Source organism: Setaria italica, chromosome VII (genome assembly GCF_000263155.2).
Source record: "Setaria italica strain Yugu1 chromosome VII, Setaria_italica_v2.0, whole genome shotgun sequence".
NCBI lineage: Eukaryota > Viridiplantae > Streptophyta > Magnoliopsida > Poales > Poaceae > Setaria > Setaria italica.
In genome coordinates, this window is record NC_028456.1 from 35,502,850 (window position 1) to 35,517,016 (window position 14,167).

Genomic DNA, 14,167 nt, shown 5'->3' on the forward strand with positions numbered 1-14,167 from the left:
AGAAGCGGGCGGAATCGAGTCGTCGTCCCGTCCGAAATTTCCCATCGAGTCCGGCCCGGCGAGCCGCACCCAACATGTTCGCCTCCATCTGCCGGAGTCGGCGGCTCCTCCGCTTCCGCCAAATCCCCTCCGCTGCCGGCGCAGACCCCAGCCGGCGGCCCTACCCCATCGACGCCCTCCTCTCCCACGGCTACTCCTCGGCTGCCCTCGCGGGCGCCCCGCCACCCGAGCCCTGCCCCGCCACCGTCTCCAACCTGACCTCCTGCGGGCTCCTCTCCCCCGCCTCCACGGCCGCCCGCAAGCACAGCATCCGCTCCGCCGACAGGGCCGACGCCGTCCGCGCGCTCTTCCGCAGCTACGGCTTCACCGACGCGGACATCACCGAGATAGTCCGCCGGGCCTCGGTGGTTTTGACCCTCGACCCCGACCGGATCCTCCGCCCCAAGCTCGACCTCTTCGCCTCCCTCGGCGTCCGGCCGCGGAGGCTCTCCACCGAGCCGATCCTCCTCACGCGCAGCCTCGACAACCACCTTGTCCCCTGCGTCCAGTTCCTCCGCGGCGTCCTCGGCACCGACGCCGCTGTCCGTGACGCGATCTCCCAGGCCCCACGCATCCTCCACGCTAGCCTGGAGAAGAACATGCGCCCCGCCGTGGCCGCCCTGCGCCGTCTTGGACTCCTCGACGAGTTCATCTCGAAGCTCATCACCATCCAGGTAGGCGTGCTCAGGCTTTCGCCCGAACGCATCACCCAGATCTTCGAGTACCTCAAGTTGCTCGACCTGGGTGTAACAGATCGGGCCTTCCTCTACGCCTTCCGCGCTCTCTGCCACCTCAGTAGGGAGACATGGCTGCGAAAGGTGGCCCTGTACCAGAGCTTCGGAGTGTCCGAGGGAGAGCTGCTCAAGGCGTTCAAGAAGCAGCCCACGATACCCCTCTTCTCCGATGAGACCATAACGAAGAAGCTGCAGTTCTACCTGGACGAGCTTAAGCTTCAAGTAAGCGATGTAATGCGGCATCCTGTGCTTATGGGGTATAGCCTGGAGAAGTGCATCATACCAAGGTGCGCTGTGCTGAGTGTGTTGATGAGGGAGGGGAAGATTGAGCCAAACATCAAGTTACATACAGCATTGCTCGGTAGCGCCAAGAACTTCTCCGACAAGTATGTGATGAGGTATGCTCATGATGTGCCAGATGTTGTTAAGGCATATGAGGGTAACATCAAATTCGAAGGTTTCAGATAGCGGGGTGTTCCAGTTCCAGTGAAGCATTATGCGTACCCCGCATGTTTGCAATGACATTGGCATCAAAGCATTCTGCGACTTTCCAAAGTGCCATGTGCTGATGTTACCCATTTCCCTCTTCTAAGCACTTGCCATTTGGTAACCTCTGTCCTAACAAATCTAGAAATATAGACCTTGTCATGATGTCAAAAGTAACTGAATCTGGAATGTTGAAGTGATTCATTCAATTGCTTGTGCTCTTTAATCTGGTTCTTCCATAGATTTTGATATTTCTCTCTGGAATGGCCTTAGTGCTTGTTTACTTTTTACTACCTACCTGAAAACTATATGCTCCTTTCCAATCGATAGATTTGTTGGTTTACTAAAAGTTGAGAACATCCTGATGATTTTGTTGTTCGTCAGGATATTTGAGTGTGCACCTACTGAGTTTTTCCATACAGAACTGTTGAGCATTTAAAAGTGAAAGCTTGTAGCTCTGTTCACAAAAGCTGCTGTCAGATTTGTAAAGCTTGTCTTTGTATAAGTGATGTTGTGTATGAAAATGCCATTCTAGATGACCCCAGTTTGTAAGCTGGATAGATGACCGTAGTGGAAAAAAAGCTGATGAATTTGCTTATGGTTGTATGCTTGCATTACATCAACAATATCAGAAAAGAAAATATGATAGGGGAAGTTGGCCAACTGTGTCAGCTAAAGGTGGAAGTTGCACGGTGTGCCAAATCTAGAAATAGAGTTGCAGTTCCAATCATTCAGAAATAATTTCCATATATTCAGATCTCTTGTTGGTAGCTTTGTGGCTATACTCGCCTTCATGCTGTCTTTCATTGCTCAACCTCTTGAGTTATGGCATGGACAATTCATGAGCTCCTAGGGAAAATGCTTGAGGAGAAAGGATAAGACACATTACGAAACATCTTCTGAAGAGCACTACTTCCAATGCGAAGTTGAAATAAGTACTTAGATTATAATTTGAACAAAAATAAACACATATTTAAACCTTGATTGTATTCTAGAAATTTATTTACACTAGTTCGCAGCGCCTGACTCCTGACTCTATAGAGATGTGTCAGTCCAATTGAAGCATCACCAAGAGCTAGAACAACATGCTGACTTCCTGATTGTCATCTGATGACGGGATGGCCACGGGCCGGGCAGTTATCGTGCATCGTCGCCCATTGGCGGCGTATAGCCGTATACCATCGCGCTGATCTCGAGGCGAGGCCGCGCCGCGCGCCAAAACCCCTGTAAAACGTTCGGCGCCTACCTCTACCGCCCGCGGTTCACTCGCCCTCGCCCACCCCACCTCCTCCGTCCGGTCCTCCTCCCCTGCCGCAGAGAAAGAAACCACACAAGAAACGGGGCAGCGGCAACCAGCCAAGCCAGGCACGCGTCGATGGGCAACTGCCAGGCGGCGGAGGGGGCGGCGGCCGCACGGAGCGCTCTCGGCCGGCGCCGTCATGGCGGCCACCCCGAGCCACTACGTTGCCGCCGTCATCGCCACCACGCAGCCGGGGACGCCTCGGGGTCCGCGCCCGTCAAGCACCTCAAGCTGCTCCGCCCAGACGACACGCTCCTGCTCGGCCGCGTCTACCGCCTGGTCAGCTTCGAAGGTACGTACCCCACCCCTCGCGCTCCGTCCGATCCTGCATTGCACGCCCAACGTTTTGCTTGCGGCGCGTGCTGCGCTGCCGGCCGTGTTAGGCCGGCCGGTTGGTGCGCATGAGATCCTTGCGTGTTCTTGTTCGGTTTGAATGCCATTGTTGACTAAGATGACGAAGGTGTGTGAGCAGAGGTGCTGAGGGAGTTCGCGTCGAAGTGGCACGTCAAGCTGAGCCGCCAAGGACGAGGACGAGGAAGCGAAGCCAGCGGCCAATCACCGCCGCCGGCGTGCCAGCGTCGACAGCCGCAGCGCCGGCGAGCGCAAGGAATCCGACCGGTCACTGGCCAAGGTATAGATTTCCATGCGGCACTAACACGACGGGCCGGCCCGAGCACGACACGAAGAAGCACGGTCCAGAAACAGCCCAGCCCGACACCCATCGTGCCAGTGCCTGGCACAGCCCGTAGGTAGTGCCGGGCCTGGGCCGGCAATCTGGCCCGTAGTGCCGGCATGGGCACAGCACGGAAATTGGGCCGGCACTATACTGACCCGATTCGTATGAACCGTTGGATGTTTGATATTCTTCCTAAGCCGTTGGATGCACTCGATTGAAAAACCCTAGAATAAAAACACTCATCCCAGCCTCCCATCCCTCCCCGCGCCGCTATCGCTCCTCTCGCTCGCGCCGGCGCCACTCTCTCTCGCTCGTGCCGGCGCTGCTCTCTCTCGCTCGCGGAGCTGCTCCCCGCGGGCGAGCGCAGGAGGCGGCGGCGCGGCCCCCGCAGGCGAGCCCCCTCAGCACCTGACGCCGCGGCGACGACGGAGCGGGTCGCGGCCGGCGCAGGCACGCAGGCTACCGTGCTCGACAGTACGGCACGGCACGGCTAACCGCCCATAGGGCCGTGTCAGGGCCGAGATGTCGGCACGGCGGCACTACACGGCACGGCACGACTAAGCCACCGCGCCGCATAGTGCCGTGCCGCGCCGCGTCGTGCCCGTGCCAGTGCCGTGCCGTGCGGCCCGGTTGACCATGTATAGGCCAAGGTACGCACGCCGCGTAGGCCTCCATGATACTATTCCGCTTTCCAATAATCTCCAACCAGTTGATCCGCTCGCTCGGCCTCCATCGCACGTCGACCACGTCTCGGCGTTTGACAAGCCGCTCGTGCAGTTACGCCGCGTGCATTCACTCCCCGTTCCCATCAACACAGGTCATGCGCCAGACGGAGGAAGTGGAGCCGGAGCCGGAGCCGGAGCAAGACCCGTCGTCGTCCGACCCCAGCGCCACCAAACACGGCCACACCGACGCGGCGGCCGACCTCGACGCCGAGCTGGACGCGCTGCTGCTGCTCGGCCGCCGCGACGCCCGGCAATGGAGGCCCGCGCTGCAGAGCATCGCCGAAGGGTGACCAGGTCACTTCGGTAGTTCGGTCTCGGAATTTCTGTATTGATTTGGTTCTTGGGAACCCCTTAGGTTGCTACAATCCTTGGGTTCTGCCAATGCTAGCTGGTTTGATCCATTTTAGTTCCTGAAACGTTTCTTGATTGTTTGGTCCTAGATTCCATTCGTCCAAGTATAGATTTCCATTTGGCACTAACACGACGGGCCGGCCTGAGCACGACACGAAGAAGCACAGTCCAGGAACGGCACAGCTCGACACCCATCGTGCCAGTGCCTGGCACGGCCCGTAGGTAGTGCCGGGCCTGGGCCGGTAATCTGACCCGCAGCGCCGGCACGGGCACGGCACGGAAATTGGGCCGACACTATACTGGCCCAATTCGTATGAACCGTTGGATGTTTGATATTCTTCCTAAGCCGTTGGATGTACTCAATTGAAAAACCTTAGAATAAAAACACTCATCCCAGCTTCCCATCCCTCCCTGCGCCGCTATCGCTCCTCTCGCTCGCGCTGACGCCGCTCTCTCTCGCTCGCGGAGTTGCTCCCCGCGGGTGAGCGCAAGCGGCGGCGGCGCCCCCCTCCCCCTGCCCGCAGGCGAGCGCAGGCGGCGACGACGGCGCGGCCCCCCGCGGGCGAGCCCACTCAGCACCTGGCGCCGCGGTGATGACGGCCGGCGCGGGCACGCCGGGCTACCGTGCTCGATAGCACGGCACGGCACGACTAACCGCCATAGGGCCGTGCCAGGGCCAAAATGTCGGCACGGCGGCACTACATGGCACGGCACGGCTAAGCCACCGTGCTGCATAGTGCCGTGCCCGTGCCAGTGCAGTGCCGTGCCGTGCCGTGCGGCTCGGTTGGCCATGTATACGTCCAAGGGGAGGGTTTTTTCCCCTCTTTTTGGGGGTTTCTGATTTGAGAGTGTCACCCATCGTCTCTGCTTCCGGCAATGGGGAACTGCCACAGCAGCGGCAGGAGCAGGCGTCCGGAGACGTCGGAGCCGGCGCTGCCGCCTGAGGCGCCGCCGGCGGAGGAGCTGAGCTCGTACGAGGCGGCGTGCCGGTCGGACCCGGAGCTGCGCACGTTCGACACGAAGCTGCAGCGGTGCACGAGCCGCGCCATCTCGTCAGCGGTGGGCGTCGAGGTGCGTTCGCTGTCGCTGGACTCCCTCCGCGAGGTCACCGGCTGCCTCCTCGACACGAACCAGGAGGTGGTGCGCGTCATCCTCGACTGCAAGAAGGACATCTGGAAGAACCCCGAGCTGTTCGACCTCGTCGAGGACTACTTCGAGAGCAGCCTCCACACCCGTGCCTCAAGCGCGCCCGCGACTCCCAGCTCCTCCTCCACGTCGCGCTCCAGCGATTCGACGACAAGGAGGACACCGCCGCCGCCGCCCCCTCCGTCAGTCTCTCCGGCCGGCGTTGATGTTGTGGCCGAGGAAGTCGAGCAGCGCCGGAGGCGGGTGCTCGGCGTCCGAGGCTCGAGCTCGACGGTCAAGTGTCGTCAGCGATCATTCTCTGTGTTACACTGCAACACAGCCAGCACAATGCGCTGGGATATTTCTTTTATTCAACTATCTGCATTCAACTTGGATTCCATATTTTGCCCCTACTCATATATGGATTCCCTGATCCACCACCAACATTGCATAAGTCCGAATTCCTACTGCTGGATAGTTGGATTACACTCGGATCGGATGTGTGCGTCAAGACGCAGCACGAAGATGCTCTGCTCATCACTCTGTGACGTACAGATCACTGAACATCTCAAGGATCAAGGTGTTGTATTCATATTGTGATGTGGAATCTGAATTTCTGACTGAATAGGACGAACATAGCGTCTTTCATCACTCTCAACAAGCTTTAGGTAGCCGATGCTTCTCATGATTTGTGCCTTCACCTGCTTTCCTACTCCTGCCTTTGATCGCCATGAACCACACACCATGGCATATTGGCATGGCATCACATGACTAATGTTTCTTTGCTTGGACGCTTGGTGTCGTCGTCTCCTCCGGGCACCGCCTCGTTGACGCCCACACCACCAGCCATGGCTGCAGCGGCGCCCTTGGTAAACTGCAGCCTGAGCCGCCCGCCCTCGCGCGTCGCCTGCAGGAGATCCTTCCCGGGGATCACCACCTCCAGCAGCACAAACCGCCCGTCCTCCCGGAACGACCGGAAGCACACGCGCGATTTCCCGCCGCCGCGCCCGATCGACCGTATCGGCGGCGGGAACGACGGCGGCTGCTTCTCCGCCTTTCCATGTTCCACTGCGCCGGCGCCAGCGTCCTTCACGTCGCTGCTTCTCTCCGTGTCCGTGTCCGTGTCCGTATTCTTGCTGTGGCCGCTGAGCGCCGCCGCGGCTGAGGCCTCGGCCTCGGCGTCGCCGTCCTTGAGCATGTCGTCGGCGTCCACGGTGCTCTCGGAGCCGAGGCCCTCCGTGCACAGCAGCAGGGACGCGGAGCTCTTCTTCATGCAGAAGCTCGCGCTCCTCTTCACGGTGCTCGCCGGCTTGGGCCTCAGGAGACCGTCCAGCGACGAGTCGTCCTTGCTCAAGTTGCTCATCTCGGCCTCGGCGGCGATGTCGACCCACGACGCCGTGCGCGGAGGAGGGCGAGGCGGTGGCTGCGACATGAGGACGGCTCGCTCCGGCTGCTGCTTCTCTTGGAAGTGGAGCTCGCCGAAGATCTCGGTGAAGGACGAGGGGTCGATGGACTTATTGGGGTGGACGTTGCGGTTGCACGCCGACAGCGCCTCCAGCAGCGTCGGGTTCTCCGGCAGCGGCTTCTCGAACAGCCGCCTCAGCCCGCCGTCCGCCGCCATGGGCGCAGCCATCGACTGCTTATCTCTCGAGAACATGCACTGCAAAGAAGCAACAGAAGAGAACAAATATTTCAGTTTTTCGGGGAGTGCTCTTCAGAATTCAGAGACCGTATCAGTTGAGAGAGTGCCACCAGGAATTTACCTGTAACTGCAATGGAACCGGTTCAGGTATGATGTCAGGGCTGAAGGAATAGCAGAACAGTTTGAGGTGCGTGACCGGCAGCTACACTCTAATTTTTGTGTTGTTCTGACTTGTGAGGTAGAGACAAAGATGCATATATATACTGGGAGCAAAAGGAGATGTGGAGAAAGATGCGAGGCTTTCTGAGTTTCTGTGGCGGTTGGCTGTGGAATTGGAATTTTTCATTTCACAAGTGGAGATGGCACTGCAACTTGGGAATATGACCGTCACTACAGTGCAAAAAAGCCTGCATTTTTCTATGACCATCAGTCTGACAAGCACAAGTGTGAGTGTTCAGAGAACAGCAAGACACTCCTGTCATTCACGATACATACGTTAGCCGTTGGGAACGCAAATTTGTGGTGAAGTGATCAGGTGTCTTTGGGATCCAATGATATGTTGCTTCAGCATTCTGATCCCGTAAACTGGAATTGACATGTCCTTATGAACCATGATGATGATCATGCAGTGGCATGTGTCTGGCTTGAGCAGATTATATTCACCAGGATGGAGATCCAGATAACACAAACATATCAGTCCTGGATTGCGTGATACATAAGTTTGGGAACGGGAATTTCCAGTGCAACATTGCAGCTCAGAGAGGCATCTTTGTACTGGGCACTAGTGACTTATTGGTTCAGTATTCTGGGACAGGAATTGGCATCTCCTCGTGGCGCGTTATCTTGCACCGGCATTTGTCTGGCCCGCCGAAAATATGTAAGCTAAGAAGGAAGTTCTGCACACAAATCTGTCTGCCCAAATCCGATTCCGATCTGGTACTAAGAAACTGAACACTGCGATGGCAGCTGGACAATTTCCCGACCAATAGTGTACTTGTCACAGAATCACACCAATGCTATCCCCAAGATGGAATAAGGTCTTTCCAGTCTGAATTTTCTTTTCTGAACTCTGAAGCATGCCTCGTTGTCTGAATGAAATGAAAAGTGGTGTCATCTTGCCTGCTTAAACTGTGTCATCTATGTGAAAGCTGGGAATCCTACTGCAGACCCGGTAAGCCTGTAAACGAAAAGGACCGTAGAGAAGATTAAGTGCTTGAGATCTCAGTTCAGACACTTCACTGAAAAAAAGTCATTTTTTTTATGACCGTCACTCCAGTAAGCAGGGTGTGTTCAGAAATCAGTGCTGGCTTGCATGACCCATACGTTAGGAATGGAAATTTAGCAATGATACATCTCAAAGTGGCATATTTGTACTGGGCACAGATGAGCCATTGCTTCAGCATCAGGTTGACCTGTCATCTCCTCAGGGTGATGATCTTGCAGTGCGTCTGCCGTGCGCAAACTATACAGCTCAGCATTGAAATCCCGATTAGGACAGCATACTAATCTGTCTGCCCAAATCAGGTTGGGAAAGGCTTCGCGTAGAACTCAAGCACAAACATGCATTTAAGCTATTTCATGCATATATGAGCTACTCCCTCCGTTCCAAATTATAAGTCATTCCAACTTTCTTGGAGAGTCAAAGCATCTCAAGTTAGACCAAATTTATACAATAAAGTACTAACATTTATGATACCAAATAAATACCATTAGTTTCTTCATTAAATGTATTTTCATAGTACATCTATTCGGTGCCAAACCTTTGTGATCCTCTCTATAATTTTAGTTAAACATAAAATGGGTTGACTCAAAAAAATTGAAATGAACTTATAATTTGGAACGGAGGGAACGGAGGGAGTACCATTCAAAGGAATGGTTGTACATGTTCCAAGTGCTGCTAGAACAGATCGAAGACTGAACCAACGATTTTCACCAACCGTTGCTGTACTTGTCACAGAATAATGCTAGTATGATCTTGAAATTGGAGTACGGAGCTTCCAAACATTGACAGGGAATAAAGGATGTGACAGTCACGACAATAAAGAGCAGATTATCCCATTTGTTAGCTGACCAGGCAGAAATCAAGGTAACCCCAAACCACCCTTTGATTGTTTAAACTTTCTTTTGTGAAGGCCTGAATTTCTAAATGAAAATGGTAACTGGTGTTGCCTTGCCTGTTCACACTGTATTCTTCACGAAAGCTGAAAGATCTTTGCACAGATTCTGCAAGCCTCTTTAATCGAAAAGGAGTGAAGCAGAGGAGGTAGAATAAAGCTATTTGATGCAATGATAGATGGTATGCATACGATGCTTGAGAGCTCAGTTGTAGACAGTTCAGCAAAGGAAAATTATACTGTGGAAAAGGATAAGCAATTCAGAGAGCATTAAGACAAAGGTAGAAACATAAACTTAATTTTTCAAAACTGAAGCACAAGAGTGATTATACGAGCTGATCAGTCCAAAATTATGAAGGGGAAGCAGCAGACAGCAGAGTAAGGTACAGTGCAATGAGAACAAGCACAGCATATACCACATCTGAAGATTCAGGCATTTCATAATTTAGGCATCGGGCAGATGTATGTACAAATGAAAACATCAACATCTTTCATTCACTCAGACAAGTAATCATAAGGAAGATACAAAAGTTAGTGATGGCGAGAAGCTCAAATATGAAAAATAGCACGACCGCAATACGTCAAAGAAATGATAAGCACATAGAAAATGCAAAATGTCCAAGCAAGCAGTTCGGGCTGCTATTTCAGGAAACACTGGGTCAGTCATCTAGTACACAACGACAATAGAAATGGTGTTTCACTTCATCTCCATGCTTCAATCCGTTCAACCTTGGAGTTTATTCGGCTCACGATGCTTACACCTTTTGATTTCTCAGCTGCGGCTGTGGTACGTGTACCAGACTGACCCTTACCCTTTCTAGCTCTCCTACGATTCGGGCTTCGGCTTGCCTTGCCTTGAAGAGAATTTGTAGCAGTTGCACTGGAAGCATCAGCAGCCGGACAAGCAATTGCAGGTTGCGAGCAGCTAGTAGAGTCCTCCATACTCCTTATGACTTCACTTGCCTGGGCACTGAAAGCAGCAGTGACTCCTTCAGTGGTATTAGTTTCATTAGGCTTATCACCAGTGCTGTGTGCAGGACTGTTCAGAAGGGGCTCTTCGTTGGCAAAAGAGGGGCGCCTGGATCCTTCCTCAAGGAGAGAATCCAGTGTCACGCTGGGTTTCTGATGCCCATTTTCATCAGATGGATCCTTCTGGGACAGCAAAACATCCTCTGGATTGGACTCCCCTCTATCCTTGAGGGTCTTTTGTACCAGCATCTTGAGAAAATTCATCACTTGGACTGCATACATCAGTGCAGTCAAAGGATCTGCCATCTGCATGGTAAATGTGCTACAGTAGCATGAGTAACCATCAGGTATATATTGCTCGTTTGCTATGATGTTACCACAATGCATTACCTGAGTCATATTTGGTGCAAAAACCATAGCAATATTGCGATCATTCATCTTGTTTATCTGTTCTTCTTGGACTACATCAGCCATCAGATTAACAGCCCAGTCAAGCAAAGCTGCTTCAGCTGGTGGAAGACATTTCGCAACCCGGGCACAATCCTCTTCAGATTGGCATTGCATCACCTGTTCCGGTGGGATAGAGTCCAGCACCCCACTTGGCATCTCTCTAAACCAGGCCTGAAAAGAGATGAAAAAAATAAATTGGTTGAGAACATGCTTTTGTCATGCCAAGTAAAAGTGACAGACTCAAAAGCATAAACTATTAATGTCAAAGAAGCTGACGAAACTCCTTGACTGCTTCCAAGAGCAAGATTATATTCTGCAACAGAAGATTGCTAAACAGCAAATCCACAATCACAACTTTGTATGCATTGAAAAAAGGTTTGACGGTTGAGGCAATATCTCGTGCAAGAAAAAGGAAAGATAAAGTTCTCTAAGAAAGTGATATATGTATTCTCTGGCAGGTGTTGACATGAAATTCCACCAGTGAAGGTCATCGCAATCATAAATAACTCTCTAATTAGTGGACAGGTGGTTAAGAAACTGTTGCTGCCAAAAGAATGATTATAGAAAGAATCTTACTTTGATTAGACCAGCCAAACAATGGACATCAATGCCATCCGGAACAATTCCACTATTTAACTGGTCTCTCACAAACTCCTCCTGGCTATTCTCTGCATTTATACGGAAGATACCTTCTGCCTGAAAGTACAAAACAAGACAACACTTATTTGATCAGAACAGAGCTTCCAAACACCGATTGAAACAGATTAAGAATCATAGGGGACCCTAAAAAACGCACCCGAAGGCCACCCTGTTCATAAAGGCGTCTCTGCATCATCAAGAGGATTGTCGGGACACTGTTTCCTCTAGAATCATAAGAACACTGCATGGATTCTGTTGAAACTCCGAAGACACTTGCACTGCATATCATGTTTTAGTCAGCCAATGAACATGAACAGTCAAAGTAAACTTGCGATGGAAGTAACAATTTATGTTGTTCAGAAAATGCATATTAGCACTGCAAAATGGGTGAAATATATGTGACTTTCAAGGATATGTCCACATGAAGATGAGACCGCCATAAATGATATCAAGGCATACTACACTCCAAGAGTAGATCCAATTATCGAGTGAGTTTTATTGATCATATACCAGCAATCCTTGAGTTTGAAGATTAGGTGTTAGGTGTTTGTGCCACTTTATCTTCTTTTGGAGTACTAGGCTCCCGTCCTTCTATAAAGTGGAACTGGTATAGAACCCTTTTATTTATTCTTTTCAGCCTAATGCTGAAAACTGACATCTTGGAACTCCCAAAATAATAAGAAACAATATGCAATATACCTATGTACTTTACTAATGTGCTCTGTTCCTATTAAGAGTCAAATAGCATAGCAAAGCACAAAAAGGAAATATTTGAACCCAAGGTCCACTGTACAAAGTACAAACAGTAGATGACGGATGATAAAAACTAAGTAATTGCAAGTCTAGTGAAAAAATGATTATCTAATCAAGACAAAATAAGCCATACATAAATCATGGAATCCCCGGCAACTTTTTGATCTTACTAATGATAGATGACGTAGCGATCAACTTTATGTACCTAGTTCAATCGAAATAATTCTTCCATGAGGTAAGCAAGTACAGAAAAATCATCAACCCTAGTGAATAAGAGTGCATCAGAAACATGATTGACCTATTATTTGATGGGACATGGGAAAAAACACAGCAGAAAATATTTTCACACGCTGTTGTGGTCCAAAGCATAGCCACTATCAGAAGGCATGCTCGTTTCGTCTAACCATAGTTCAAATCCTGCTAAGGCTGCCAACACAAATACCAAGTTCATACTATACGCACAGGATTGAAATGGAATTCAAATTCCACCTAAAAAGTTCACGTTTCAAAAAAAAAATCAGATCAAAGCAACACAAACAAAAGGGACCATATCTTTTCACCCCCCCTTAGGATCAAAACTATAGTACGCAAACAACTATGTACGTCAAAATGCTAAAAAGCTCTGAACTTTTAACGACCCCATCAGGCAAACATCATTTACATTTTACATTTTTTAACAAAACAGAATGAGAATCAAAGCACCGCATAATTTGGAAAAGGGAAGCAATAATTGCAAACACCCTCCAAAATCAAATTCAAATTGGAACTAAAAGTTTTATGTTATTGTATCTGTAAAATTTAGAAAATAATCAAATTTCTCAAAGCTTGAACTTAATACCAATCGATTTAGGGAAATATGAGACAAACCTTGCGCTGGGAGCGCGGCGAGGCACCTCGGGTTCAAACTCAACGGGGAGCCCCAGGAATCCATGGAACCTATCGAACGTGACGTGCGCCACGTGCTGCACGTCCGTGGGCAACCCAATCTCCATCCCACAGCCGCCGCGTTCGCCTTCGCCGCCGCCGCCCACCGTCCTGCACCCGAGCAGCGACTTCCGGAGCAGCTCAAACAGCAGCGCCAAGAACGACCACCGCTCCTCTTCTTCCTCCTCCTCCGACCCTCCTGCTGCCTCTTGCCCGCGCCGTTCTTGGAGTCGTCGGCTCCCTGTAGATCCCGCAGGGTGCTCCGGGCTGCCGCTTCCTGGGAGCACGTCGCTGTCGGCATTGGCTAAATAGCGCAGCGAGGAGGAGGCGGAGGCGCGGCTTGCGGGGGAAGCGAGGTTGGTCGGGCCCCGGAGGAGCGCCACCTCCGTCATTGCTTCTTCCTTTTCGAATTCTCACTGGAATTATGAGCTGTGATCCGGTGCGGTGTAGGACCAATTTGGGGGCGATTTGGGATGAGTTTCCTATGGATTTCTCGGGTGGTGGAGGGGGCCAAGCCAAATGCACCAAGAAATGATTGGGGGATTCTCGTAGTGGAGTTCTTGGTGCGTCCCTATTTAGGATTTCTGATGTTTGCTTTCGACTGGAGATTGGGATTGTTGGGTTGGGGGGGCAGGATGGGATTGAACGGAGGAGGATTGGTTGTAGTGGTGCGCGTGGTCCAAATCCACGACGCAAATCGCAACAAAAAAATAATTAGCGCGTCGACAAACCGGACGGCAAAAGGGGATTTTTAACTCCAGTAAAGGAATCTTTAGCCAAGAAAGATGCAATTTTTAGCAGGAGATGATGAAATCTCGTGGTCTGTTTGGTGGAGAATGGATAGGATTTTTGTGGAGGTGGAGTTGGATTGAAGGGAGGGCATGAGCTGGGGGTGATGGCACCATCATTCCTCTCCTGCTCCTACACCTCTCGTCCCCCTTTTTATGCACGCATGGACGCGCATGCTCCTCGCGTCTCGTTCACGCGTGCGTTTCTTCTCTATTCAAGCTACTCCTACTACCACCCATGAGAGGAAGAAGTCTAACCTTTTGTTAACTGTCTCGAATTGCCTACGTCACGGAAAGTTTATGGCATGGATTAACCGCAAAACATGTCATGGCTTTCAGGGTACTTGAATGATTTAACAGAATGTTGTTAGGTGTTCTTGTCTCCTTTTGGGCCCTACAAACAAATGGCATCCAGATTGTGCCTTTTTCTTGAAACCACCTCTACTCTAAAT

At 51.4% G+C, this 14,167-nt stretch overlaps 3 protein-coding genes and 1 pseudogene across 4 annotated transcripts; 2 read left to right on the forward strand and 2 right to left on the reverse strand.

Annotated features, from left to right (window-relative positions):
* Window positions 1-39: 39 nt before the first annotated feature.
* On the forward strand, window positions 40-1,797 carry LOC101784927 (transcription termination factor MTERF5, chloroplastic). Its single transcript, XM_012847310.2, has one exon. It carries the CDS (start codon window positions 75-77, stop codon window positions 1,239-1,241), a length of 1,167 nt encoding a protein of 388 aa, XP_012702764.1. The 5' UTR covers window positions 40-74; the 3' UTR covers window positions 1,242-1,797.
* Window positions 1,798-2,683: 886 nt separating this feature from the next.
* On the forward strand, window positions 2,684-4,250 carry LOC101784270 (annotated as a pseudogene).
* A 1,519-nt stretch (window positions 4,251-5,769) lies between these two features.
* LOC101785321 (protein FAF-like, chloroplastic) lies at window positions 5,770-7,330 on the reverse strand. Its single transcript, XM_004977520.2, has 2 exons — window positions 7,200-7,330; window positions 5,770-7,096 (listed from the first exon to the last, which is right to left on the reverse strand). Exon 2 carries the CDS (start codon window positions 7,091-7,093, stop codon window positions 6,200-6,202), a length of 894 nt encoding a protein of 297 aa, XP_004977577.1. The 5' UTR covers window positions 7,094-7,096; window positions 7,200-7,330; the 3' UTR covers window positions 5,770-6,199.
* Window positions 7,331-9,605: 2,275 nt separating this feature from the next.
* LOC101785720 (rho GTPase-activating protein 5) lies at window positions 9,606-13,883 on the reverse strand. Of its 2 annotated transcripts, XM_004977522.4 has the most exons (5): window positions 12,871-13,875; window positions 11,408-11,528; window positions 11,188-11,307; window positions 10,552-10,782; window positions 9,606-10,467 (listed from the first exon to the last, which is right to left on the reverse strand). In XM_004977522.4, the coding sequence occupies exons 1-5, from the start codon at window positions 13,317-13,319 to the stop codon at window positions 9,895-9,897; spliced, it is 1,494 nt and encodes a 497-aa protein (XP_004977579.1). In that variant the 5' UTR covers window positions 13,320-13,875; the 3' UTR covers window positions 9,606-9,894. The 2 variants fall into 2 exon arrangements, with proteins under 2 accessions (XP_004977579.1, XP_022684106.1); XM_022828371.1 differs by having other exon boundaries at window positions 9,606-10,782; window positions 12,871-13,883.
* Window positions 13,884-14,167: the final 284 nt, after the last annotated feature.